Raw genomic sequence first — 26,999 nt, forward strand, 5'->3', positions numbered from 1 at the left:
ATTGGAAAGACCCCAGGGGAGAGCCGCACTGACCCGCAGCCCGGGGTGACTCAGACACCCGGCTTCCCCACGGAAAGGCCCGTGTCCCGGGCCCCTCAGCGCGGCACACCGGAGGCCCGGTCACCAAATCGGACACGCGGCCTGGACACTGTGCCTGGAGAGCGGCTGAGCTCAGCGGGGGTGAGCGGCCGGGCAGGCCGTGGGGAGCCGGGCCCTGCGGGGGGCGGCCGGGCTCAGTCAGACAGGTCCCCGTCCGCGGGGTCGCCCGGGCTCCAGCCGCCCGCCGCCCGCTCGATGGCTCTCACCCAGCGGCCCCGCAGCTCCTCGCTGTCGGCCCTGAAGGTGTACAGCAGGCCGGACTGCTGCAGCTGGAAGGCTCGGGGGTCCCCCTGGGGCCCGGCGGTCACCTGGTAGCCCAGCAGGGGGATGGAGGTGTGAGCCCGGATGTCCTGGAGGGAGGAGAGAGCTGTGGGCCACGGTCCCCGATCCGGCCCTGCGGCCTCCCAGTCACACACCTGCTCCCACGCCCCACGGCCCCGGGAGGGGAGGGCTGGGGGAGGACCAGGGGACGGGAGAACGGGCCGCCCCTTGAGGACAACGCAGTTGTGCCCTGGGGTCTGGGCCCAGCTTTGAAAGCCCCTAACCCTGTGGGGCCCCAGAGAACTGTGTCTGCACTGGGCCTCAGTCTCCACATCTGAGGAATGGGCCAGCAGCGTGCCCTCCCCATCCCCACCGGTGGGGAGAGGGCCAGGGCCGGGGGCCGGGGGCCGGGGCGGCCTTACCTGGGGGGCCGCATAGACGTAGAGCACCAGGGGGTCGTCCCGGGGGATCACGCACCAGCCCCGGGGGCCGCTCTTGCCCCACTTCTCCCCGCCGAGCTGCAGGAAGCCGCACACGAGGCTCCGCTCGGCTGCCGCCGAGGACCCCGTCTGAAACCAGAGGACAGGCTGCCGGGGACCCGTCAATCTCTCTTCCTGCTCCCGCGGCGCCTGCAGGCCGATCTCCGTCCCTGCGGCTCAGAGAGGCCAGCACGGGCCTCGGTCGTCACAGCCGGCCGAGCCCTGGCCAGCCTGAACGGGGGCAGGGCGGGGCTTTCCACCGGAAAGTTCTCCCAGGGAACACAGTTAGGGCCCGAGAAGGGGCTGACCCTCCCCTCTCTCCAGGGGCGGGCTGTGTTGCCCAATGGCCAGCGAGGCCGTGACTGCTGGACCTGGAACAATGGGGAGGGTTGGAAGGCAGGCCGATGCCCGTGGAAAGGAACCGGCTGGAGACCCGGGGGCTGTGCTCAGCTGGACAGGCTGGGTCTTCTCCCCTCCCAGGGGCAGCGGATGCCCACTGGCCTCAGCGAGGGGGCAGCGGGCACGCTGTGCCAGGCCGGGCCACCCGGTGTTTGTAGCACGAGGCTGACTACAGCCAGCGCCCGGGGTGGGGGACGGGGGGCGGGGGAGGTCCAGGGAGTGAGCGGCCCAGCCGGGCCCACGGGCAGCCGGGAGGACGGCTGGGGGAGGCCGTGGCGCCGGCTCCTTCTCGCTGGGTGACCGGGCAAGCCGCTGCTCTGGCCCGGGCTCCCACGGGACAGGCCCCCGAGTCCCTCTGTTAGAATGGAGTCTCCCGCCCGCCCGCCTCTCCAGCAGCGAGGCCCTGCCCTGGAGCCTCGGTTTCCCCATCGGTAACCCCAGCTCTCTTCCCAGGAGGGTGCCGGGCGGGAGGACGGCCTCACCTCCAGGATGCCCCGCCTGCGGTCCTCCCGGTCCGCGGGGAGCACGTGGCCCGTGAGGAAGGTGTAGCAGTGCAGGCAGACGCGGTTGGGCCTGTTGCCGTCGTACTTGAGCTCAGCCCGGTAGTCGGAGCACCTGGCACACACCACCTGCGGAGGAGGGCCGGGAGGACCGCCTGAGCCTGGGCTGGGAGCGGGGCTGGAGAGGAGCGGGCAGGGGCGGGAGGAGGGAAGGCGAGGCTCCGGGAGGAACGCAGACGCGGGAGAGGCTGCTGCTCCCGCCCATGGCAGCAGGAGAGCTCAGGCCGGGCCTCCCCAGCGGGGCTGAGGCCTGGAGCCGGCCTCTCCCTCCAGATGCCCTGAGTGAAGGCAGCTGTCAGCCCAGCGCTTCCCTGCACCGGAGCCACTCCTCCGGGGCCCTCAGTCCCTCTGCCTCTCACTTCCTCTCCCAGCGCCTGCGGGCCTCTGTCCTCGCCTCACGGGGAGCAGCTCACGGCTGCAGCTGGCCCTCCACCAGCAGGCCCTGTCCTTCCCCGGTTAGATCTAAGGTCCATGCAAATTCTGCATTCCGCTCGTCCCCGAGCCACGCCCGCTCCAACACAGCAATGATGGCTGCTTGTCTGGCCAGGAAGGCCTGCCCTGCTTACTCCCAGACTGGGGACCCCCCGCCCCCCACGGGGAGGCCCCAAGAAGGGGAGACCGGGTGGAAGAGGCATGATGGGGCTCGAGGAAAACATGGGCGCTGCAGGACGTGGTTTCCAGGAGGACGGGGGGTCACTGTGTCCAGGAGGTGGGCTTGGAAACGAGGGGGAGAGGGGAGAAGGGAGGAGAGGGCTGCTCCTCAGGGAGCCCCTGGGTGTGCCCGGCTCAGTAGGGACGGAGGGCCCGCCCTCGCCAGGATCCCTGGCAGGCAGGAGACAGAAACTGGGCACCCAACCACCGAGAGGGTGACTCACGGACACGGGGGAATGCACAGGTGGGAGGTGCCCCGCACATCCCCACACGGGCCTTCCGCCACCGTGCGAACATTTTATTTTACTCTTATTGAGATTTAACTGTTAAATATTATGCGTGTGTCCTTTTCTCCTCCACCAACTTCCCTTTTGGAAAAATTTCAAGCCTGCAGACAAGCTGAAAGAACAATTCACTGACACTCCTACCGCCAACTCTCCACTGTTAACATCTTTGCCTCTCTCTGCATATGTGCATTTCACTTTGTCTGAACCATTCGGATATAAATTATAGTCATCAGGACCCCTCACCCTCAGTGATGCCGGGGGGAATCGCCAGGAGCCAGAGCACTCTGCTGCCTGACTCACTGTCAGGGTCACGCGGACAATCAAGTTTCCAGGATCCAATCCAGGATCTGACATTTCATCCAGTCAGAGTACTGTATTGGTCCACGTACCTGCCTCGGGCTGTTAGGGCAGTCTTCGTGCCTTTCTGTACTTCTTAACTACTTTAAATATTTGTTTAGAACTGCTTACTACGTCACAAGTGTGAACGGACGCCAGTCTTATTGGCCGGCGTGAATCGCCAAGAACGGGAGCTAATCCCCACATCCGGGATGGACTCTTAAATCCCCACGGAGGTGTGTCCCGGGCCTAGACAGTCCCTCTGTTCTGTTTGCTCTTTAACACACTTCGGGGCCACCTCCCTGGCCAGCCTGCCCGCGGGCCTCCTGTCCCCGGAGCTCATCAAAGACGAGGTCACGGCTCTGTTTGCGGGGGGGGGGGGCGATGACGCCAGCAGAGAGCAGCTCCAGTGCAGCAGGTGTTACACGCAGGGCAGGTGGCGGGAGGGACAGCCCCTTCCCAGTGGCCTGTGACTCACTCCTCTGAGGGGCCTGAGCTCTGGAGGAGGCGGCGAGGGGAGGGGGCACGTTCCTTAGTCCGGTCCTCACTGCCCCCCGGAGGCAGGCATTGTCATCCCCATTGCACAGGCGAGGAAACTGAGGCCGGAGCTGGACGGGCAGAGTTAGCCACAGAATCCAGAGGCTGGAGTGCTCAGGGCTTGGGAGGAGAGGGGAGGGGAGGGAAGGGGAGGAGAGGGAAGGAGAAGGGAGGGGAGGGGAGGGGAGGGAAGGGGAGGTGAGGGGAGGGGAGGGGAGGGGAAGAGGAGAGGAGAGGGGAGGGGAGGAGAGGAGAGGAGAGCTAGTGGGGCCAGTCAGGAAGGGAGGACGAGGTGGCGGTGCAGGCGTGGGGCTGAGGAGGCGGGGCAGGGCCGGGGAAGGCTGGGGCTCCCATGCCCCTCGCCCTGACCCTGGGGACCATGTCCCAGTGCGGGGCTGGGGGCCTCGGGAAGTGAAGGAAGCAGGTGGCTAATAGCACCACCTTGGGGAGTGTCCGAGCACTAGTTCAGGGGGAGGATGAGGCCCGCTTCACTGTGGGCACCTTGAGGTCCAGACGAGGTGTCTCCCACGCCTGGCACAGAGCTCATGGCTGCGCTGGGTGGAGCGGGCTGGGGGGTAGGGAGCGGGCTGGGGGGCAGGGAGGGGTGCTGGCAGAGGGGGGGTGCCGGCAGGGGCGGGAGGGGCACTCACGTAGCCGCAGGCCCGGCAGTGGTGGCGCCGGCGCGTCAGGGCGGTGAAGGGCTCCTGGCAGCGCATGCACATGGTCACCATGCTGTCCCGCACCCACTGCGGCGCCCGCAGGCCCAGCTCCTCCGCCTGCAGCTGGGGCAGGGGGCCGGCGTCACCCTCTGCCCGGCGGGTCCGTGTGGGCTCCCAGTGCCCGCCACGCGGAGCGGGCCGGACGGCGAGGCCCTGGGTAGCCCCATGACAATCTCCCTCCGCCGCTGAGCAGACAGGCCCAGGGGGCTGGGACCCGCACAGCCACCCAGCAGCCAGCGTCCGAGCTCAGGTCCGAGATCAGTCAGCCCCCCCTGTCCCCCTGCGGCCTCCCCCTCCCCCGGGCGTACAGTTCCCAGGCCTTTCAGCCCAGACCTGCCCCAGCCCGCCGGCCCCCAGCCCGCAGCCCTCCCCGGGCTGGCTGCCCCCGGAGGTGCAGCGGGCGGGCGGCTGTCGGCCGTGGGAGCCCCGGGCACTGGGTCTGACAGGGCGATGCTGGGGTGGGAGGCTTCCCTGTCCCTTCACATCTCTCCTGGGGGACACTCCGCCCTCGGAGTTGCCCTCCTCACCTCCTGCCGCTGGGCGGCGCCCTCGGGGCCCTGCACCGCGGCCTTGAAGGTCTCATTCCGCTTCTCGATTTGGTCAATGGCTGCCTGGCAGGCCTGGGAGGGGGCAGGGAGTCGTTAAAGGAAAAGGGGGTCGAGGGGGAGGGTGTCCATCCCTCCGTCCATCCATCCACACCCTTGGCAGACCCTGCTGAGAGCCGCTGGGCGAGGGATACTCAGTGCACATGGGCCGACTTCAGGAGAGAAACCATCACCCCACATTACAGATGGGGAAACTGAGGCTCAGGGATGCTTGGTGACCTGTTCCAGGCCACCCGGCTAGACAGCGAGAGGCAGCAGAATGCTAGCTCAGGTGTGACTCCGACCTGCCCCCAGCAGCTCCCGAGGAGGAGCAGGGAGCAGCGGGGCGCCCCACAGAGCCCGCCCCCCCGCCCCGCCCCTGCGCCCTCTCCTCCCCGCCCCCCACCCTCCCCCACCCCGCCTGGGTGGTGGGTCTGATACCTGCATCCAAGAAAGCATTTCCTCCTGGGACCTGCACAGAGAGGAAGGCCGGTGTTGAGACGGGCCTCCCTGCCCTGCCCCGCCCCGCCCCGCCCCGCCCCGCCCCGCCGCCCGCCCCGCCGCCCGCCCTACCTGGCCTGCAGCTGCAGGGAGCGCTGCTTCCCCGACACCAGGAAGGAGTGCGGGAACTCGGCGTCCGTCAGCTCCCGCACCTGCCCGGGCACAGGAGGGCGTTCAGAGGGCAGGGAGAGGGATCGTGCCCCCGGGCGATGCCAACGCCAGGGACGAGGACGGAAGCTGGCCCAGCACCCCCTGGTCCCTCGGAGCCGAGCGAAGGCTGCTCTGGCTCCTGGAAGTTCGGCAGCAGCTGAGATGGCCCGTGTGAGGCAGGGTGGTGGCTCCTGACAAATGACTCACCAGAGTGGCCACAATGGGGCTCGGGGACACAGCCTCTGCAAGAGCAGACCTAGGGCCCAGAGTAAGGCCCTCTGCCCCATACAGCGCCTGAAGGAATTGATGACCCAATCCATGGACCACGCAGACCAACCTCAATGGATCCAAGAATTGGGCGATCAGCTCCTTGCCTGTCGCCACCCTCTGGCCCAGGGTCCCAGGGCCGATGTGAAAGCCGCCAGGCAGAGAGGCCGTGGCGTTCAGGGCCTCTGTGCACGTTCTCACTCAGCCCTGAAACGGGGAACCCGGGATCCGCCCTGATGCTCAGCCATCCCGGCCTCCCAGGGCAGCAAATCTCTCCCAGCCGCGGGCTCCCTGCACCGCTGACTCCGCTCAGGCCTCTGGGTCCTCCACCAGTTCACAGACACAGTGAGCACGAGACATGTTACACGGCTCCACAGAGGTCAGTCAGCAAAGTCCAACCTACAGGAAACTCCACCAGAGAAATTATCCCGGTTTTCAATAAATAAATGAGAAAAAGCGTGGGGAAGGGAAGAGTAATGGATTAAACGGGCCATGAGCAGCATATCACAAATGATTCAAACAGATCAGCTGTGGGAAGACATTTATGAGACGGTCAAGGAAAACCGACAGGTCCTAATGTTACTAAATAATTGTTATCCATTTGTCAGAGGTGATAATGGTACTGTTGTCATCTTTTAGGCCAAAAAAAAAGGAGTTATCTCTGACAGAGACATACTGAAGTATCCATACTTACAGGTGAAATAATTATGTGACTGGGATTTGCCCTTAAATAGTCCAGTGCACAAAGGGGATTAAGAGGGGAAATACTGAGGAAACAAGACTGGCCTTGAGCTGGCAATTGCTGAAACTAGGGGAGGAGTATATGGGCTTCTATTTTCTCTTCTCCCTGAAGTTTCTATCTCTCTCTCCTCCTCTCTTCCTCTCTGAAATCAATAAAAGTCTATTTTTAAAAAATGTTCACAATAAAAAGTTAAAGAAAATCCTCACAGCAATCTTGGGAGGCAGATATTACCATCCTCCTCTGGGAGATGGAGAAATGGAGACTCAGAGAAGGCAAGAAACCTGCCTGAGGTCACACAGCATCTACATGGCAGAATGAGGATTCAAACTTGGGGTCTTGGCCCCCCAAAGGGTAAAATGGAAGAACGTCTGTTTGCAGCCAGTCCTGTGAGCACGGACCTCCCCCCGTGGTGTGGAGTCACGGGGAAGCCAGAACATGGACATGGAGCCCACGGTCCTGGCCTGGGAGCTTTGTTGTCACTGAGCCCATCTCACTGCCCTGTGTGACCTCCCAGGGCGGCTCACCCCACCCCACAGAGCATGGCTCTGGGAACACTCTCTTCACGCCAGGCCCAGGCCACCCGCCGGCCCACGGAGCCGGCCGGGCCTCGGTGCCGGCCTGATGGGATTGGACTCAATGCCCTCGGCCACCGGGAAGCTGGGAGAGTGTCTGAATGGAGCCGCTCAGGCGGGAAGGTGTGTGGGCCGTCGCTCTGCAGGCGTGTGTAAGGGAGGAGGGCTGCTGTGGGGGGAAAGGGGACAAACCAGCGGTCCCAAGGCCAGCTGGGAAGCGGGGCCCTGGGTGGAGGCCTGCCCACACCGGGAGCGGGAAGGAAGAGTCTCTCCTGAGGGACGTCAGGAACTCTGGCCAGACGCCATGACTGAGCAGTGAGGGCGAGGGGAGAGGGCAAAGAAGGGAGAAGTCTAAGGTTCGGAGCCCAGAGGCAGGAAGGAATCCGATGCTTTTCATAGAAACCTGGGGGTCCAGCACCATCTGCCTTGGCCCAGGCAGGATGGAGGCTTCTAGAGACACCTTCCGGATCCCGGTCCCAGCCTCCCCCAGGTCTGGGCTGGTCCAGGCCCCTTTGTGTCAATTAACAAAAGACACCACTTCCTCAGAACACCTTACTGACATCTGCTGGCAGACTGGCGTCACAGGCAGGTTTTGTTGGAACAAGACACTTGGCTGCCCTCTGCTGGGCAAGGAGAGTTGTGAACACACCGTGTGTGCAGGTGGCTGCGGATGAGGTGTGCCCATCTTAGATGGCGTGTGTCCTACCGTGAGCACCTGCCCAGCTGTGTGTCTCACATCCCTCCTGCTCCCGGGCTGGCCCTGCGCCCATGGCACAGCGTTAGGACCAGGTCGGACCTCGGGGACAATCAGGCGCTGAGAGCAGTCCTCCCTGACATCCGGGAGGAGGAGGCCAGGGGTCATAGGCCAATGGGGACATCATGGTGGCTGAAGGCCGGACCTGCCTCCAAACCTCAGACTCAGAAAATGGTTCCCGTGCAGACACGGTGGGGGGACAGCTCTGCGCATGCCAGGCCTGTGCCATCCAGGAGAGGGGGCTGTGTGGCCGCTGGAGCACAGATGCCCTGTGAGGGACACACTGCGTCCCTGGGACTTTCTGGGTCTCACTCACCAAGGCACCCAGAAACACAAGCCTGCACATGTGCCAGCATTGTCCTAATCCAAAACCAGATAAAGACACCACAACGAAAGAAAATTATAAGCCAACATCCCTGATGGACATAGATGTGAAAATCCTCAACAAAATATGAGCAAATCAGTTTCAGCAATACATTCAAAAGATAACACACCATTAACCCTATGGGATTTATTCCCAGGATGCAAGGTTGGTGCAATATCTGCAAATCAATTAATGTGATACATCATATAAACAAAATGAAGAATTAAAATCATATGATCATATCAATAGATATGACCAATAGATATCAATAGATACAGAAAAAGCATCTGACAAAGCAGCACCTTTTACGATAAAAACTCAGCAAAGCGGGGATAGAGGGAGCATACCTCAACATAATAAAGGCCATAAATGACAAACACACAACTAACATCATACTCAATGGGGGGAAATTAAAAGAGTTTCCCTTAATATCCAAATAAAATAGGGATGTTATTTTTTAATTTATTTTCTTTTTAAAAATGTATTTTATTGACTTCATAGAGGAAAGAAGAGGGAGAGAGGAATAGAAACACCAACGGTGACAGAGAATCATCAATTGGCTGCCTCCTGCACACCCCCTCCTAGAGATGGAGCCCACAAGCTGGGCATGTGCCCTCACTGAGATTGAACTGGGGTCTCCTGGTTCATAGGTCGACATTCAATCACTGAGCCACACTGGTGGCTGGGCACCACTTTTTTAGAGAGAAAGAGTGAAAGGGAGGAGAGACATCAATGTGAGCGAGACACATCAATTGATGAGAGAGACAAATCAATTGATTGCCTTCTGCACATGCCCTGACCATCAGAGGCACATGCTCTTGACCAGAATCAGACCTGCAACCCTTCTGTCCAAGGACCAACGCTCTATCCACTGAGCCAAACTATGGAGCATGTCAAACTCAAGGCTGGCGGGCTGCATGCCTTGAGTTTGACACGCTTGATCTAGGGCTTTACCACTCTTATTCAACACAGTCCTGGAAGTCCTAGCCACACGATCAGACAGGAAGAAAAAATAATATCCAAATGGGAAAGAAGTAAAATTGTCATTATTTTGTCAGTATCATGCAGATGACATGATACTGATATATATATAGAGAGAAACCTAAAAATTCTACCAAAAGGCTACTAGAACAGATAAAGGAATCTACTCAAGGAGCAGAATGCAAAATAAATATTCAGAAATTGGTTGCAACAATAATGAACTATCATAAAGGGCAAGCAGCCGAGACTGGTTTGGCTCAGTGGATAGAGCGTCGGCCTGGGGACTGAGAGGTCTTGGGTTCGATTCCGGTCAAGGGCATGTGCCTTGGTTGCGGGCACATCCCTGGTGGGGAGTGTGCAAGAGGCAGCTGATCGATGATTCTCTCTCATCGATATTTCTAGCTCTCTGTCCCTCTCTCTTCCTCTCTGTAAAAAAAATCAATTAAATATATATATATATTTTAAATGCTTTAAAAAAAGAAAAAAGGAAAGAAAGGGCAAGCAGGAAAACAATCCCATTTACAATTGCATTAAAATATACCTAAAAATAAATTTAACCGAGGTAAAAGACCTATACTTGAAAAATGATAACACTGAAAAAAGAAATTGAAGAAGATATAAATAAATATATTGTGCTCATGGATAGGAAGAATTAACATCATTAAAATGTCCATACTACCCAAATCTATAGATTCAATGCAATTCTTATTAAAATACTAATGGCATACTTCACAGAACTAGAATAAATAATCCAAAAACTTATATGGAACTACAAAAGACCCCGAAGAGCCACAGCAATCTTCAGAAAGAAGAACAAAGTTGGAGGAACCACACCAACTGATATCAAACTATACTACAAAGCCACAGTAACCAAAACAGCATAGTACAAGCTTAAAAGCAAATGACATATAGATCAAGGAAGCAGAACACAGAGCCCAGAAATAAACCCTAGCCTCTATGGTTAATTAATATTTGACAAAGGAGGCAAGAGCATACAATGGGGAAAAGACAGTCTCTTCAATAAATGGTGTTGGGGAAATTGGGCAGATACATGCAAAAGAATGAAACTAGACCACCAACTTACACCATACACACACAAAAACTCAAAATGGATTAAAGACAACTGTAACACTTGAAACCATAGAACTCCTAGAAGAAAACAGGCAGTAAAATCTCTGACATCTCTCTTAGCAATAGTTTTCTGCCATATCTCCTCAGGCAAGAGACACAAAAGAAAAATAAACAAATGAAACTACATCAAACTAAAACGTTTTTGCACAGCAAAGAAAACCATCAACAAAACAAAACAACCTACTGAATGGGAGGACATATTTGCCACTGATATGTCTGATAAGGGGTCAATATCCAAAATTTATAAAGAACTCCGACAACTCAACACAAGGAAAACAAATAATCCAATGGAAAAATGCACAGAGGACCTGAGCATTTCTCCAAAGAGAACATACAATTGGCCAATAGACATGAAAAATGCTCAGCATCACTGATTATCAGAGAGATGCAAATTAAAACCACAGGAGATAGCACCTAACACCTGCCAGAATGGCTATCATCAATAAATCAACAAAGGACAAGTGCTGGTGAGGAAGCAGAGAAAAAGGAACCCTCATGCACTGCTGGTGGGAATGCAGACTGGTGCAGCCACTGTGGAGAACAGTAAGGAAGGGCTGAGAGAGGAAGAGAGAGATAGAAACACCAATGATGAGAGAGAATCATTGATTGGGCTGCCTCCTGCAAACCCCCTACTGGGAATTGATCCTACAATCTGGGCGTGTGCCTTGACTGAAATCAAACCCAAGGCCCTTCAGTTCGCAGGCCGATGCTCTAAAAATTAAAAATGAAACTGCCTTGTGATCCAGTGATTCCACTTCTGGGTATATATATATATATATAAAAATTCCAAACACTAATATTTGCACCCCTATTGCATGGTAGCACTATTTGTAATAGGTAAGGCCTAGAAGCAGCCCAACTGCCCATGAGGAGACCAGTAGATAAAAATGCTGAGGTACATGTATGCAATTAAACATTACTCAGCTTCAAAAAAGAATGAATCTCCCCTCTGCCACAGAATGGCTAGACATAAAGTGTATTACACTAAGTGAAATAAGTCAGTCAGAAAAAGACAACTATCGTATGGTTTCAGTTATATGTGGAATCTAAAGAACAAAATAAGTGAACAAATTTGAAAGTCATAAATACAGAGAACAGACTGATGGCTGCCAGAAGGGAGGGAGTTGAGGGAGAGAAAGGAAGAGAGAGATAGAAACATCAATGATGAGAGAGAATCATTGATTGGCTGCCTCCTGCAAACCCCCTACTGGGAATTGATCCTACAATCTGGGCATGTGCCTTGACTGAAATCAAACCCAAGACCCTTCAGTTCGCAGGCCGATGCTCTATCCACTGAGCCAAATCAGCTAGGGCAAGAAGCACAAATTGATAGTTACAAAATAGTCATGGGGATATTAAGTATAATAATCCTAGATAATAAAAGCTTAATATGCTAAGTGTTTGGTTGTCCAGTTGTCTGTTCAATCAACCAAAGCAAAATACACTACTGATATGCTAAGGCCACTCAACCGCTCCATGTGACATGCACTGACCACCAGGGGGCAGACACTCCAACCAGTAGGTTAGTTTGCTGCTGGGGTCCTGCGGGTTGGGACTGAGTGAGATGGGTCAGACATGCCCTGGAGCCCTCCCACAATCCCTCCCCAGGTGGCCAACCTCCCCTGTCCCTCCCTGGCTTCAATCGTGCACCAGTGGGGTCCCTCAGCCTGGCCTGCACCCTCTCACAATCCCGGACCCCTTGAGCATGTTGAAGAGCCAGTTTTGGCCCAGTCCCACAGGTGCATGAATTTGTGCACCTGTCCTCTAGTATTGTAATAACTATGTATAGTGTCAGGTGCATACTGAAAATATTGGAAGGAAGACTTTGTAGAGTACAAGATTGTCTAACCACTATGCTGTACACTTAAAATGAATACAAATACTAAAATAGTATTGAATTCTTATTGAAAATTTTTGAAAAAACAAACACACCTGCGCATGCTTCTTCCACCCCAGCCCTCAGGAAGGACTGAGGGATCAGAGGAGTGATCAAGAAGGCTCTCCACACTTCTGCCAGTGCCTGCAATCTGCCATAGCGGGATCCCCTGGGGTGAAGCTTTAATAGGAACCAGTGTAGCGAGGCGATTAGGAGCAGGGGCTCTGGACTCTGGTACACCTGAGTCTGACCCCCAGCAAGTCACTTAACTTCTCTGGGGCTTGGTTTCCTTCTTTTTTTAAAAGACAATTTTTAGAACAGTTTTCAGTTCACAGCAAAACTGAGAGGAAGGTACAGGGATTCCCATACAGCCCTGCCTCCACACAGGCACAGCCTCCCCATTATCAACCCCCATCCCAGTGGACATTCACTGCCATCAGTGAACGTGGACATGCCCAAGGTTCGCAGCTTACCCCAGGGGCCACGCTCGGTGTGGTGCATTCTATGGGTTGGAAAAATGAGTAATGACCTGTATCTACCATTATCATATCATACAAAATACTGCCAGTGCCTAAACATCCTCTGTGCTCCGCCTACTCACCTCTCCCTCTCCCCAACACCTGGCAACTCCTGGTCCTTCTACTGCCTCCTGCTCTGCCTTTCCGTGTCCTTAGTTAGACTGGGGCAGTATTTGCCTTTTCAGGCAGCTTCTTTCACTTAGTTAGGCATTAACATTTCCCACGTCTTTTCATGGATTGATAGCTCACTTCTTATCACTGAATATTCCATTGTCTGTATGCATCAGAATTTATTGCCTTATTTTTTAGAACTATTTTTAATATATTTTTTAATATATATTTTATTGATTTTTTACAGAGAGGAAGAGAAAGGGATAGAGAGTTAGAAACATCGATGTGAGAGAAACATCAAGCAGCTGCCTCCTGCACACCCCCCACCGGGGATGTGCCCGCAACCGAGGTACAAGCCCTTGGCCGGAATCGAACCTGAGACCTTTCAGTCCGCAGACTGACACTCTATCCACTGAGCCAAACCGGTTTCGGCTAGAACTATTTTTAAAATATATTTTATTAATTTCTACAGAGAGGAAGGGAGAAAGACAAAGAGCCAGAAATATTGATGAGAGAGAAACACTAATCAGCTGCCTCCTGCACACCCCCACCTGGGGATGTGCCCGCAACCAAAGTACATGCCCTTGACAGGAATCGAACCTGGGACCCTTCAGTCCCCAGGTCAACGCTCTATCCACTGAGCCAAACCAGCCAGGGCTAAAACTATTTTTGACTTAATAATTATTTTATTTTATTTTTTATTTTTTTAAAAATATATTTATTATTTATTTATTTATTGAATATATTTTATTGATTTTACACAGAGAGGAATTGAGAGGGATAGAGAGTTAGAAACGTCGATGAGAGAGATACATCAACCAGCTGCCTCTTGCACACCCCCTACTGGGGATGTGCCCGCAACCAAGGTACATGCCCTTGACCGGAATTGAACCCGGGACCTTTTAGTCCGCAGGCCGACGCTCTATCCACTGAGCCAAACCGGTTCCGGCTTAATAATTATTTTAGATAGAGGAAAGGAGAGGAAGAGGAAGAGAGAGAGGGAGAGGAAGAGGAAGAGGGAGAAGAAGAGGGAGAGGAGAGGGAGAGAGAGAGGGAGAGGGAGAGACAGACATCACTGTGGGAGGGAAATATCTAACAGCCACTATCCATTCAAACCCCAATCAGGGATGGATCCTGAGACGTGGGTGGGTATGTGCCCTGAATGGGAATCGAACACATCACTCTTTGGTGCATGGGACAGTGCTCCAACCAACTGGACCACATAGGCCAGGCTACTGCCTCATTCTTCTTTCTTTCTTTCTTTCTTTCTTTCTTTCTTTCTTTCTTTCTTTCTTTTTTAAAATATATTTTTTATTGATTTCAGAGAGCAAAGGAGAGGGAAAGAGAGAGCCCTAGAAACACCAACCATGAGAGAGGATCATTGATTGGCCGCCTCCTGCACGCCCCCTACTGGGGATGAAGCCCGACCGGAATCAAACCAGGGACCCTTCAGTCCACAGGCCGATGCTCTTTCTACTGAGCCAAACCAGCGAGGATGTATTGCCTCATTCATAAAAAATAGAATTAACTACACCCATACTCACACACTGCCGAGTGCAGTTACTCAACTCGTTTGCAGAGACTGACGACTGCAAATCTAACGGCCCCGCAGCGGAGGCCTGGCGAGTGACTCCGGCTCACCACGCCCGGGGCCCTGCCGCGGAGCATAAGCAAGACCCACACCAGTCTCCGGGTTACTCCAACCAGCAAAGCGCAGAACAGCGTGTTTGTGAAAGAAAAGGGAGCAGTGATGATCACGGCGCTCCTCCGCACGCAGAGACCACCTCTGGCAGCCCCGACAGGCCGAGGCCGCCCGGGGAGGGACCTCGGGGTGCCTGGGGCAGGAGGGGCTTATGTAATCCTCATATTGTGTGGTTTGGGAATGTGCATTATCTATATTCTTAAAGTAATAAAATTATTATTTTAAAAATATTTTTAAGCCCTCACATGCCCGGGCGATAAGAGCCCCACATCCCAGGCCTGTTGTGAGGGCCTGGTGGGACGATGCAGGGCCAGCCAGGGGCCCGCCGTCAGTGGGTGCTGTCACCACAGCCCAGCCATCTCTGGGTGGGCGCCTGACAGTGTGGCCTGCGGAGCTCAGTGGCAGCGTGGCCCGGGAGCTGGCTAGAATGCCCCCCCCCCCCACACACACACTGAGTCAGACCCACCTTTTAACAAGACAGGCTGGGCCAGGCACCCCACAGGGACAGGCTGGGCCGGGCACCCCACGGGGACAGGCTGGGCCGGGCACCCCACGGGGACAGGCTGGGCCAGGCACCCCACAGGGACAGGCTGGGCCGGCCCCGGAGGCCTGTGGCGGCCCTGGCAGGAGGTTGGGAGCCCGGAGGGGCAGCTCTGACCCCACATTCCCACATCCTCGCTGGCTTGGCCCTGCCGCCTGGTTTCTGGACGGGAGCCCGGGGCCTCCTGCTCCCCCTCTGCCTGGGCCGCCCTCGGGGCAGCCTGGCAGTGGCGGCCCCTCACCTTCATGCCGGCCACGTCGATGCGGGTCCGCACCTGGAACTGGGCGCCCACCTGGATGACGCGGGGCACGCAGCACAGCAGCATGTTGTTGAACTGCGGGGACGCAGGGGCAGGTGTTAACTGCGGGGACACAGGGGCGGGAGGCGGCTCCCCACCGGCCGGCAGGACCAGCCTCCAGGGCCAGCCTCTGGCCGGCCAGGCATCCTCCGTGGCAGCAGCCCTCACCCCGCCGAGCAGCCTGGAGCACAGAGAGCACCGCCCGCTCAGAGCCAGAGGCGACTCCGTGGCCCCAGGGAGTCCGGGACCCCCCTCAGCGGGGAGCCCCCAGGCCCGGGCAGCACTTGTCCCGAGGCAGCTGGTGCCACCGCAGGCTCTTCCCTGCTCCTCCGTGGTGCAGAGAGGCCCTGGGGGGGACACCCCCCTCCCCTATTCCACCTGCACCCTCTCCCCCTCCCTGTCCCCCCTCCCGTACCAAGAAGAGGTAGCGCTCGGTGGGGTCCCGGCGGCGGAAGGAGATCTTGAGCAGGGGGCCCTGGCGGAGCAGGGCGTTGGACGGGTCCACGATGTCATCCTCCAGGCCCAGGCGCTGGTACACCTCCCACAGCTCCTGCAGCCGCTCCTGGGGGGGCCCTCAGTCAGCCAGGGCCACCTCCCTCTGGGGCAGGGGGGAGGGGGAGGGGGGAAGGGGGGAGGGGGAGAGGGAGGAAGGGGGTGAAGGGGATGAAGGGGGTGAACGGGGGAGGGGGGAGGGGGAGAGGGGGGAGGAGATGAGGGGGTGAGGGGGTGAGGGTGTGAGGGAGTGAGGGAGAAAGGGGTGAGGGTGTGAGGGTGTGAGGGGTGAGGGTGTGAGGGGTGAGGGTGTGAGGGGTGAGGGTGTGAGGGGTGAGGAGTGAGGGGGTGAGGGGTGAGGGGGTGAGGGAGAGAGGGGTGAGGGTGTGAAGGAGAGAGGGGTGAGGGGTGAGGGTGTGAGGGGTGAGGGGGAGAGGGGTGAGGGTGTGAAGGAGAGAGGGGTGAGGGGTGAGGGGGTGAAGGGGTGAGGAGTGAGGGTGTGAGGGGTGAGGGGGTGAAGGGGTGAGGAGTGAGGGGGTGAGGGGTGAGGGGGTGAGGGGTGAGGGGTGAGGGGGTGAGGGAGAGAGGGGTGAGGGGGTGAGGGGTGAGGGGGTGAAGGGGTGAGGAGTGAGGGGGTGAGGGGTGAGGGGGTGAGGGAGAAAGGGGTGAAGGTGTGAGGGGGTGAGGGGTGAGGGGGTGAGGGGTGAAGGTGTGAGGGGTGAGGGGGTGAAGGGGTGAGGAGTGAGGGGGTGAGGGGTGAGGGGGTGAGGGTGTGAGGGGTGAGGGGGTGAGGGGGTGAGAAGGGACCAGGGGATGGGCAGAAGCAGAGGCCTGGTGGGCTGGGGAGGCTGAGAGCCCCGGGGGACCCCCTGCCCTCTCCTGAGGGCCCTGCTCACCATCTCCTTGATGGCTGCGTTGGAGTGCTGCGCGGCTGAGAAGATCAAGTCCAGGGCTTCTGGGGGGCAGAACAGAGGTGGCCCCTGAAAACCAGGCTGGTGGCCGCGACGGGGCCCTGAGCTGGGGAAGGGGCCATCTCCCTCCGGGCGGGCCCTGAGCTGGGGAAGGGGCCATCTCCCACCAGGCGGGCCCTGAGCTGGGGAAGGGGCCATCTCCCTCCGGGCGGGCCCTGAGCTGGGGAAGGGGCCATCTCCCACCAGGCGGGCCCTGAGCTGGGGAAGGGGCCATCTCCCTCCGGGCGGGCCCTGAGCTGGGGAAGGGGCCATCTCCCTCCGGGCGGGCCCTGAGCTGGGGAAGGGGCCATCTCCCTCCGGGCGGGCCCTGAGCTGGGGAAGGGGCCATCTCCCTCCGGGCGGGCCCTGAGCTGGGGAAGGGGCCATCTCCCTCCAGGCGGGCCCTGAGCTGGGGAAGGGGCCATCTCCCTCCAGGCTGGAGAGCTGGATGCCACCCCAGCCAGGGCGCAGGCATTGGCATCTGTCTCTCTCACTGGAGAGGCAGCTTCAAACCCCGCTCTGCTCCTTCTGGCTGTGTGACATCGAGCAAGTCACTTACCCTCTCTGGACCTTAACCTCCCTGCCTGTGAAATATGCTAATGGGTCCTGGACAGTGTATCTAAGTGATTAGAGCATCAGCACCCACACTGAAGGGCTGTGGGTTTGATTCCCGGTCAAGGGCACGTACTGGGTTGCAGGTTCAATCCCCCACCCCCACCCCCATCTCTACCCCCACCCCCATCCCCACCCCGGATTAGGGCATGTGCGAGAGGCAACCAATCCATGTGTCTCCTCTCACGTTGATGTTTCTCTCCCTCTCACTCTCCCTACCTCTCTTCCACTCTCTCTAAAAGTCCATGGGAAAATAGCCTCAGGTGAGGGTTAGCAACAAAACCAATAGCTAATGGCATAGAGAATGTCTACCAAGTACCAACGGAGCAGGTTGACGGCTGATGCTAACGACATGTCAGCAGGTGCTCAGTGAGCACACGGGAGCAGGGGCGGCCCCCCACCCCTGGGCCCCCCGGCGAGTCCTCACTCTGGGCATCCGCCCGGTCCGGGGCCTGGGCCGGCAGCTTCTGGACGTATTCCTTGAGCAGCAGCTCGTAGCGCGGGATCCTCTGCACCGGCTCCAGCATGTGGTGCTGCAGGGTCAGGCTGCCCGAGGCCTCGCTGCTCTTGGGGAGGGATGAGGGAGGGAGAGTGGGGTGAGAGCGGGAGGGCGAGGGACCTGAGGGGGGCTGAGCCCGGGAGGTGCCCCAGATCTCCAGGGAACCCAGCACTGTGCCTGGGGGTAGCAGTGTAGGCCCCGCCCCCACCCCAGCTCACCTGAATGCGAGTGAGAACCTCCTGGAAGCGGGGAGACTTGTCGGTCCAGGTGGCCAGCAGCTCGGCGGCTCGCTCGAAGTTCTTGACGTACTCGCTGTACATCTTCAGGAAGGGGGCCAGCTTCTGGATCACATCGCCGATGCGGGGGGTGGCCGACCTGCAGGAGGGGCGCCCCGGTATGGCCCTCGGCCCGAGCACCTCCTCTCCCTCCCAGGCAGGGCAGGTGAGCCGGGCCCCGGCCCGCCAAAGCAGCCTTCCCCCTGCACTTCTGGGTGCGGTCGTGGGGCGTGTCACCCCACACGTGTGTGAGGGGGCCTGGAGGTCATGCAACCAGGAGCTGAAAGAGCAGAGCCGCAGGGAGCGGGCCATCTGCCTGTGACTCCCAGCGGAGCCCACGGCCTGGCAGGCAGGCCGGCCCATCATTCTAGCTGCCGGTGTCATGGGCAAGTCACTAGCGTCTCTATGGTTCCGTTTTCCTGCCTGGAAATGTGAAAATGATGGCACGTGACCTCGGAGGGTTGACTTTAAAAATACATGTAAAGTCAGAAGAATATAACCATGAACTACATATTCATCGCTGGACTTAATTACTAACATCCTTCTTTGCTAAAGAATTTTTTTTAATTTAATATATTTTATTGATTTTTTTTTTTTTTTTTACAAAGAGGAAGGGAGAGGGATAGAATTAGAAACATCGATGAGAGAGAAACATTGATCAGCTGCCTCCTGCACACACCCTACTGGGGATGTGCACTTAACCAACGTACATGCCCTTGACCGGAATCAAACCTGAGACCTTTCAGTCCGCAGGCCGACGCGCTATCCACTGAGCCACACCGGTTAGGGCTGTGCTGAAGAATCTTAAAGGACATCCCAGACATGGTGGCATTTCTCCGGCAAGATACGTAAAGCAAGTGATTTTTACCGCTCAATACTTTAGTGGTCACTTCTGAAGACAAAGGGGGTTTCTTGCATAACTACGATGCCCCCTTCACACAGGGGCCTGACGGGAAGATTAGATGAGAGAACAGCTATAAAGCCCCAGCAGGGCATGGAGGAAGCAGGCGGTTAGTCCTGCCTCCTGTCACCCAGCCCAGTGAGGACCTGATCCGTCCCCTCCCGGGCACACGCACCCAAGGCTCATTCACCCAGGCCCCGCGCTGAGCAGACAGGCGGTCCTGGCCGCACAGCCAGTGCCCTGGGGCGGCACCGGACCAGGCCGGGGCTGCGGCCGGGGCTGCGGCCAGGGACTCGAGGCCCCCGGCGGACCTCACCAGTCATCCAGCCGCCGCTGGAGCTCGGGGAGGAAGAACTGCGCGTGGAACTGGTAGATGGAGGAGAGGTTGGAGAAGATGAGCCGGACCACGTCCTCGGGGAAGGCCTTGCTGCCGCGGGCCTCCTCCAGCAGCTCCTGGAAGAAGACCTGCAGCCGCCACAGTGTCAGGGGGCGGGCAGAGAGGGGACCCCCCCCCCCCCAGCAGCCCAGGGGGACACACAGGGCCCCAGGACAAGCTCCCGCTTACTGCGTGCTCTCACCTCCCTCATCCCCCCAACAGCCCCAGATGGCACCGGCAGGGAAGACTGTATTCTGGCCCCTTAGAGGATGGCAGACCCTGGCTAGAGACTCGCACACTTGGCCCAGGGCAGGCAGCTGATGGATGTCAGGAACAGGCCAGCCCGGGCTGTCTGGGCCTTAGACTCGGCCAGGCTAAAGGGGCCTCTGCTGGGGTGAGAGATTGGACCCCCTCGCGTGGGCTCTTTAAGGACGTGTGAAGGGGTGACGGGTGAGGATGTCTGCATTGGGGTGAGGATGCGGTGTGGGGCCTGGAGTGACTGGCTGCTGTGTACTCGGCACAGGTGAGGCGCCAGGCACCAAGGTGGGAGTGGGGAGTGGCGCTGCGGGCTGTTCTGGTTTCTGCCAGCTCCAGCAGGTGGGGCTAGAGGCCTCGGGCCTCCTAGAATCAGGGTCCTAACTCTCAGCAATGGCGAGGTGGGCTGGGAGGGAGAGCAGGGGTGGGGTGAGGAGACCCGGTGCTGGGGCTCAGGTGGGGGTGTCCCAGCCACTGGCCTGGTCCAGCAGGTGCAGGCGGGCCACGTAGGCCTGCTCGGTCTCCAGCAGCTCCTGGACGATCCTCTTCTCAGGCTCCTGCGGGGGGACGGGGGGGGGGGGGGGGGGGGGAGAAGGAAGCGGCAGCTTTGTCTCCTCTGCTGGCACCTGGGCCATTGTCTTTAAAGACTCCCCCCCCCCCCCTGGTGAAACTCCTGGCATTCACACCCTCCCAGCACTCTCGCCCTCAGCGCCTCGGGGCTGCGCTGAGAGCTTCGGCAGAAGTGAGGCTGTGCCAGGTCCGGGCCAAAGCCCCAAATGGCCTGCAAATTCTGTCTGTGCTCTCTCGGACCGCCCCATCTGGAGGTCAGGTGGCCATGGTGCAGAGACCCCGTGCTGTGGGGAGGAGAAGCCCTGAGACTACGGACAGAGCCAGGGCCCGCCATGCCGCGTCCCCGCTGAGCCAGCCTCTGGCAGCGCTGGCCAGGGGCCAAGCTTGGGGGTGAGCTTTGGGGGCATCCCAGCCCCACTACCATCTGACTGCAGCCACATGGGAGACCCTGTCATGGACTAAGCTGTGTCCCGCTCACGTTTATATGTTGAAGCCCTAACCTCTAACGTGTCTGTGTTTAGAGCGAGGGCCTTTCAGGGGGTAGTTGAGGTGAGTTGAAAGCATCAGGGTGGGGCCCTCATCCACTGGTGTTTTGGTTTTTTGTTTGTTTTGTATAAATATATTGTATTGATTTTTTACAGAGAGGAAGGGAAAGGGAGAGAGAGCTAGAAACATCGATGAGAGAGAAACATCGATCACCTTCTTCCTGCACACTCTCCACTGGGGATCGGCCTGCAACCAAGGAACATGTCGAACCTGGGACCCTTCAATCCGCAGGCCAATGCTCTATCCACTGAGCCAAACTGGGCAAGGCCCATCTCCTGGAGTTTGGTAGGAAGAGGAAGTGATGTGCACAGAGAAGAGGCCCTTCGAGGACATGATGGGGAGACAGCCACTGCAGGCCAAGGAGAGGCCTCGCCAGAAACCAGCCCTCGGCACCTTGGCCTTGGCCTCCAGCTCCGGCTCCAGAGATTGTGGGGAAATGAGTTTCTGTCCTGTCAGTCACCCTGGCTGAGGTACTGTGTTATGGCAGCCCGGAGAGTAGTTCAAACCCCAAGCAAGGCCAATAGAAAAACCACCCAATAGTATTCCCGGCAACTAACAGAACTGTAAGGAAGCCTAGACTATTGGGCAAAGGCGTGTTGGGGTGGTTTGTTATGTAGTATTAAAAACCAGAAGGTACTATTGTGATCATCACCTCCATTTGCACGCGAGGAAACTAAGGTGAAGGAGGTTAAATGACTTGCCCAGGTCACGCCGTTAGCGAGCAGGAGAGGTGGGAGTGTCCTGCAGCCTCGCCTTTGACCTGCACCGACGAGGGCCCTGACACCCAGAGGAAGGAGGTGCCTTCCCGGGATCAGAATAAGGAGAGGAATTAGCACTGACTCTGCTTCCAGTTTGGATTGTTGCCTCCTTCAGTGGGTAAACTGAGGCCCCACTGGGAAGGGTACCTGGTTTACAAGATGGAGACTGTCCCAAGCTCTGTGGCCTTGGACATGTCCCTTCAGCTGCCTGAGCTCGGCCCTCCTTGCCTGAGAGACTCCTGCCCAGAGGGGTACACGCCAGACACTTCATCAACGCCTTTAGCTGGGAGGGGCCAGCTTCCAGCTGGGAAGTGCTGGCGCTGGCTGGGAGAGAGTGTGTGGGGCGGGCAGTGGAGGGGACCCCAGTTCCCACTTGTACCCCAGCCCTCAGGCACCTGTGTCCCTGGCTCGGAGCAGCTGCTGGGCTGGCAGGGTTTCCTCCAGGCCCCGCTGGACAGCTTGTTCTTCAGGGAGCTCAGGTACCTCCTGCTGACCGTCCTGGTCCCGGACCCCGGGGGCTCCCCGGCGCCCGGCTTCTCCCCCGGCCCCTCGGGACCGGGAGACCTGCACCCGGGGTGGTGGTGCTCGAGCGTGTGGGCCCCGGGCCCTGCTCCTGGTGCCCTGTGAAGAGAGCACACGAGGTTTCCCGTCTGTACGTGGCGAGAACAGCGCCTCCGTGGTGGGCAGTTGGGGCGATGGATGCAAATCACAGGGGCGCGGTGATGCCCGGGTGCCTGGCCCTCAGGAGGAGCCGCTAAGTAAAACTTCCACTTCCCTCCGCTCCCGGAGGGAACTCCAGGCTTCAGAATGAGTCAGCCTGCGCTGCGCACTTCCCTGTTTGCCATGGGCCGGGCCTCTCCCGCTGTGCGGGCTGTGCAGGAGCTGACCCAGCAGTCCTGAGCCAGAAGTCGGTGTGCTGGGGGCATGGGGGGGAGGGGTGTCGGGTTCAAGATGGGGATGTGAGAGGACCCTTCAGACCAAACCTACACACAGACCTAGACAACAGATCCCACACGCGAAACAACTTCCTCCGACAAACCCTGAACTCGAGCCGCTGGCACCTGGACTCCTTCGCATTAGGCGAAGGAGAGAAGGCCCACCCTGACAGGCAGGAGGGACGGCGTGATCCCGCCACACACCCCACTCCCGGCGCCGCCCACAGTCTGGAGGAGTCAAACCAGAGCTGCTCCCTGAGGAGCAGAGAATGAACCCACCTCCTGCACCCCAGCTCTTAAGATCTGCACCTGGAAACAAGCCCTCACCCCAGAAATGCAGCCAGGAACCCCGCCTGCACACAGAGGTGTGAGTGCCCAAGCACCCTCCTATCCAAGCACCCTCCTGAGCCTTCCCCCAAAACTGCCCCTCCCTGCTTGAGTGGAGGAGACATGGGTCCCGAGAGCCAGTGCAACCGGCCCCAGTCACACAGCTGGTTCGTGGCAGAGAGGGGACGGGGACCGGCCTCCCAGGGCCCCCCAAGGCCCTTCCACTGCTCGGTGCCCCAGTGCCCGGTTCCTCAGGCCGCGGGGCTGCAGCTCATGGAAACAGCTGTGCTCGGGCTTTCTGTTCTTCATGCGGTTTCAGCTTCTGCATTTCCCTCCGGGTGCCCCAGGCAGCTCGGCTCCTCCTCACCCCTCGGTTTCAGATCAATAATGTGCTGGAGACCTCACAAGAAAGCCCAGGCCGCGCGGCGGTGGGCATGGGGGCGCCTGCCTCACCAGTAAGGGGAACTTTCACCCCCAAAGGGCCTCCTCTGGCCGCCTCCTCCTCTGAGGGCTGCCTCCTCCTGCTAGGGTGTTGCGGGGCAGAGCACAGGTGCTCAAGGTCTCCACCGGGGGTGCCTGGGCGCTGAGGGGGGCGATGCCCTCTGCCCACACCCCAGGTGGTGGTGGGCCTGGCAGGTGGTTGCAGAGCTGTCCTCGGTGCTGAAACGCTTGGCCAATACTCTGAGAGAGGCAGGGCCAGGTCACAGCTTGGAAAGTGGAGCTGCCCTCTGGGTCCTGGTTGGTGCCACTCTGCCAGGAAGCCCAGGAGTCTCTGTGTGCTCAGCGCCCTCTGCACGGCGTCTGGGCCCTCCCGAGATATCTATTGTCCAGGAGCCTAGCCTCTGAAGACAGGGGTCATTCTTTAGCCCCATGTCTGCTGGCTCCTGGGGGGTGCTGGCCTGTGCTTGCAATTGCCCCAGCGCCCAGAAGAGAGCTGCCTCACCCAAGTTCAAGTCCACACCAGTGATTAGTCCACGTGGGGTGTAAGGACCCACCTTGCCTCAGCTGGAGCAACCTGAGAGGCACCCCAGTTCCCAGCTCCCTGGGACTGGCCGGGCCTCTGCCCCATGCACGTCCCCCCACAGCTCCCCTGAAGTAAACCTCCACCTCAGAGTCTATCTCCCGAGGACCCAGCATGGCAGCTCCTAGCACAGTCCCTAACATGCCTGCAGCATGGATTAATGTCTCACACACACACACACACACACACACACACACTCACACACTCACACACACATGTACCACTCCTGTCAGAGCCGCCAATGACCTCCACACACGTGACCTGCCTTTCCCCTTCCGACAGAAGCCCCTGAGCTGCCCTTTGCCCATGAACTTCTTTTCTCCTCCGGAGATGGAAACAGGGCCTCCCGGTTAGGCTGTTAATGAGTAACGAGGCAACAAAACACACTCAGTGCCCTGCAGGTGAGCCAACCCCACACCCGGGTTGTCTGACACAAGCCCAGCTTTTCCTGTGCCTCCACCCACACATTTCAGTGGCATTCATGCTCCGTGTCCGTGTGTCCTGGTTTGAGTGATCGATTACATGGTTATCCCAGTCAGAAGAAGTGAGTGCGTGGTCAGTGTTAGCTTTAAATCTGCGGGAGGGACTCTGGGTGGGGTTTGAAGTTCAGCTCTCACCATTACACATATGGGGACTCTCCCCAACACATCGGCACGGCCTCACCCCTGCCCAGCTCCTTCTGCCCAACCACATTCCCCCAGGCCCCGAGGAGCCATGGCCAAGTGGCCCACTGCCCAGTGAGGAGGGGCAGACCCAGAGAGAGGGCTGCTCGCTGAGGGCTCCAGGGGGCCCTGGCCCTGCTCCCAGGGCTGGAGGGCCTGTACTGCCCAGGAGGCTGAGTGGGCATGCTGACCCTTCCCACCCCAGCGCCCCATACCTGCTGTTCTCAAACACAGTCACCAGGTCGGACACAGAGGCCAGCTTCTCCTCACTTGCCGCCTCCATCCTGCAGGCCCTAGGGTCCCCTGAGGCAGAGAGAGGGGCCTCCAGCCGGCACCCTCAGCCACCCCACCTGGGGTCACAGGTGGGCTAAGGCATCGGGCATCTGCTCCTGTCGTTCTCGAGGGCTCAGCAGGCCTGCTCCGCTTCACAGTGAAGAAAGAGGAAGTGGTCCCAGAGCCACAGCTGGAAGGGGAAAGGCTGGTGCTCCCCGCAGAGGGAGGAGCTCGCTCGGCCCCACCCCTCCTTTCTGGGGGCTGAACTTCTGTTCCCATGGACCCCCAGTTCCAGAAGCCACACAACAGGGGGCAACAGTCAGAGGCTGTGCCCTCGGCTGGACTCTCGGCCAGAGCATCTGTCGTCAACCACACTTGCTCTGTGACAGGCTCAGTGGATTCTACTTGGTCCTCTCTAACAGCTCCTCTGCATCCGACCCTGTTCACTGCTGTGAAAACAGCTTGCAAAAATTTAAAAATAGCCCGGCCGGTGTGGCTCAGTGGTTAAGCATTGACCTATAAACCAGGAGGTCACGGTTCCATTCCCAGTCAGGGCACTTGCCCTGGTTCTGGGCTTGATCCCCCGTTGGAGGTGGGCAGGAGGAAGCCAATCAATGATTCTCTCTCATCATTGATGTTTCTATCTCGCTCTGCCTCTCTGAAATCAATAAAAATATGTTAAAAATAAAAATTAAAAAACATTAAAAATAAGTGACAGCCTGTGAAGGGCTGGCAGGAGGAGCTTGTGGTGTCCTCACTCCCCCCCCCCCCCCCCCCCCGGGGCCTCTCATTTTCATGCTGCAGCCTCCACCCTGCTGCCCCAGGGGAGGCTGCCTTCCTCCCTGAAACTCTGACCATGAGAATAGCCAACACACGCTTTACAGTGTCTTACAGGCACTTTCTCATTTAAGTCCATGACAGCTTGTGACATGGGCCCTATCACTGCCCTCATTTTACCACTCCATTTTGTTGTTAATCCTCACCTAAGGCTATTTTTCCATTGATCTGATTGATAGATTATATGGTTATCCCAGGAGAGAGTAGAAGGGAGGGGAAGAGACAGAGAGAGAAATGCTTCCTGTACATACCCCAACCAGGGCTGGGGAACGAACCTGCAAATGAAGTACCTGCCTTGACTAGAATCGAACCCAGGACCCTTCCGCCCATTCAGGCTGAGGCTCCATCCACAGAGCCAAACCGGCCAGGGCTCAGAAGAAATCAATGAGGACCAGAGAGGTTAAGTGACTTGCTCCCAGTCACCCAGTAAGGACACAAGAGAAGTCACGGTTCCAAAGACAAGGTGGCTGTCCCCCAGGTCTGGAGGAGGGAGAGGTGGTTGGGAGCCTGGCTGAGCTCTGACTGCCCCACCCACGGGCTTCCAGCTCCCAGTGCGCAGGGTGGCCCTGCCCGAGTCTCCTCTCCTGGGCCAGAGCAGCACTGCCCCACTGCTCCTTCAAGCCTCACAGGCCTTCCGGGCCTCCCGCTGGGCCTGGCCGCTGGGCCTGAGCCAGTCCTCCGCTGAGACCGGTCTTTGTCCTGCAGGGCAGGCCTTGGCCCCCGGTGCCTGGCACCGCGTCAGGCTCCAGCGCTGTGAACCCGGCTTGCACGCTGCAGCCTCTCTCAGTGGTTTCTGCCAGCAGGTGCCTGGCTCCTCCCCCACCCTAAATTTTACCAAACCTCCTCCCTTTCACTTTTACTTTTTAAAAAAATATATTTTATTAATTTTTTACAGAGAGGAAGGGAAAGGGACAGAGAGTTAGAAACATCGATGAGACAGAGTCATCAATCAGCTGCCTCTTGCACACTCCCTACTGGGGATGTGCCCGCAATCAAGGTACATGCCCTTGACCGGAATCGAACCCGGGACCTTTCAGTCCGCAGGCCGATGCTCTAACCACTGAGCCAAACCGGTTTGGGCAGCTTTTACTTTTTATGTCTCCCCCCCCCCCCCCCCAGCCTGTAACCAAGGCCCAGCAGCCACAGCTCATGGCTAGTCCTGCTCCACATGCAGCCACATTCACTGCCCTGCCCCCCACATCACCATTGGAACCAAATCCCAGACATCAGATAATTTCACCCCTAAACATTTCCCGTGCACCTGAAAGAAGGACACACACGCACACACAC

At 58.2% G+C, this 26,999-nt stretch overlaps 1 protein-coding gene and 1 long non-coding RNA gene across 5 annotated transcripts; one reads left to right on the forward strand and one right to left on the reverse strand.

The window, feature by feature from the left end:
- FGD2 (FYVE, RhoGEF and PH domain containing 2) lies at nucleotides 1–25,040 on the reverse strand. 4 transcript variants are annotated; one of them, XM_036413565.2, is made up of 16 exons: nucleotides 24,815–25,039; nucleotides 22,050–22,275; nucleotides 20,260–20,337; nucleotides 19,466–19,614; nucleotides 18,192–18,348; nucleotides 17,902–18,040; nucleotides 16,809–16,867; nucleotides 15,836–15,982; nucleotides 15,364–15,456; nucleotides 5,486–5,565; nucleotides 5,354–5,384; nucleotides 4,856–4,948; nucleotides 4,260–4,391; nucleotides 1,721–1,867; nucleotides 783–929; nucleotides 2–407 (listed from the first exon to the last, which is right to left on the reverse strand). In XM_036413565.2, the coding sequence occupies exons 1-16, from the start codon at nucleotides 24,880–24,882 to the stop codon at nucleotides 234–236; spliced, it is 1,920 nt and encodes a 639-aa protein (XP_036269458.1). In that variant the 5' UTR covers nucleotides 24,883–25,039; the 3' UTR covers nucleotides 2–233. The 4 variants fall into 4 exon arrangements, with proteins under 4 accessions (XP_036269459.1, XP_036269458.1, XP_036269460.1 ...); XM_036413564.2 differs by having other exon boundaries at nucleotides 7–449; nucleotides 24,815–25,035; XM_036413566.2 differs by lacking the exon at nucleotides 4,260–4,391 and having other exon boundaries at nucleotides 1–449; nucleotides 24,815–25,040.
- On the forward strand, nucleotides 4,853–14,734 carry LOC118705188. Its single transcript, XR_004983630.2, has 3 exons — nucleotides 4,853–4,984; nucleotides 10,252–10,254; nucleotides 14,724–14,734. It is a non-coding gene; the product is annotated as an uncharacterized LOC118705188 (long non-coding RNA).
- Nucleotides 25,041–26,999: the final 1,959 nt, after the last annotated feature.

Source organism: Pipistrellus kuhlii, unplaced genomic scaffold (assembly GCF_014108245.1).
Source record: "Pipistrellus kuhlii isolate mPipKuh1 unplaced genomic scaffold, mPipKuh1.p scaffold_m20_p_5, whole genome shotgun sequence".
Lineage (NCBI taxonomy): Eukaryota > Metazoa > Chordata > Mammalia > Chiroptera > Vespertilionidae > Pipistrellus > Pipistrellus kuhlii.

Coding starts and splice junctions, on each gene's coding strand:
- FGD2 (XM_036413564.2), bottom strand. CDS start 24,882: ATGGAGGCGGCAAGTGAGGAGAAGCTGGCCTCTGTGTCCGACCTGGTG. Junction 18,041..18,191: donor AGGTTCTCACTCGCATTCAG/GTGAGCTGGGGT, acceptor TCCCTCCCCAAG/AGCAGCGAGGCCTCGGGCAG. Junction 4,949..5,353: donor AAATGCTTTCTTGGATGCAG/GTATCAGACCCA, acceptor GCCCCCTCCCAG/GCCTGCCAGGCAGCCATTGA.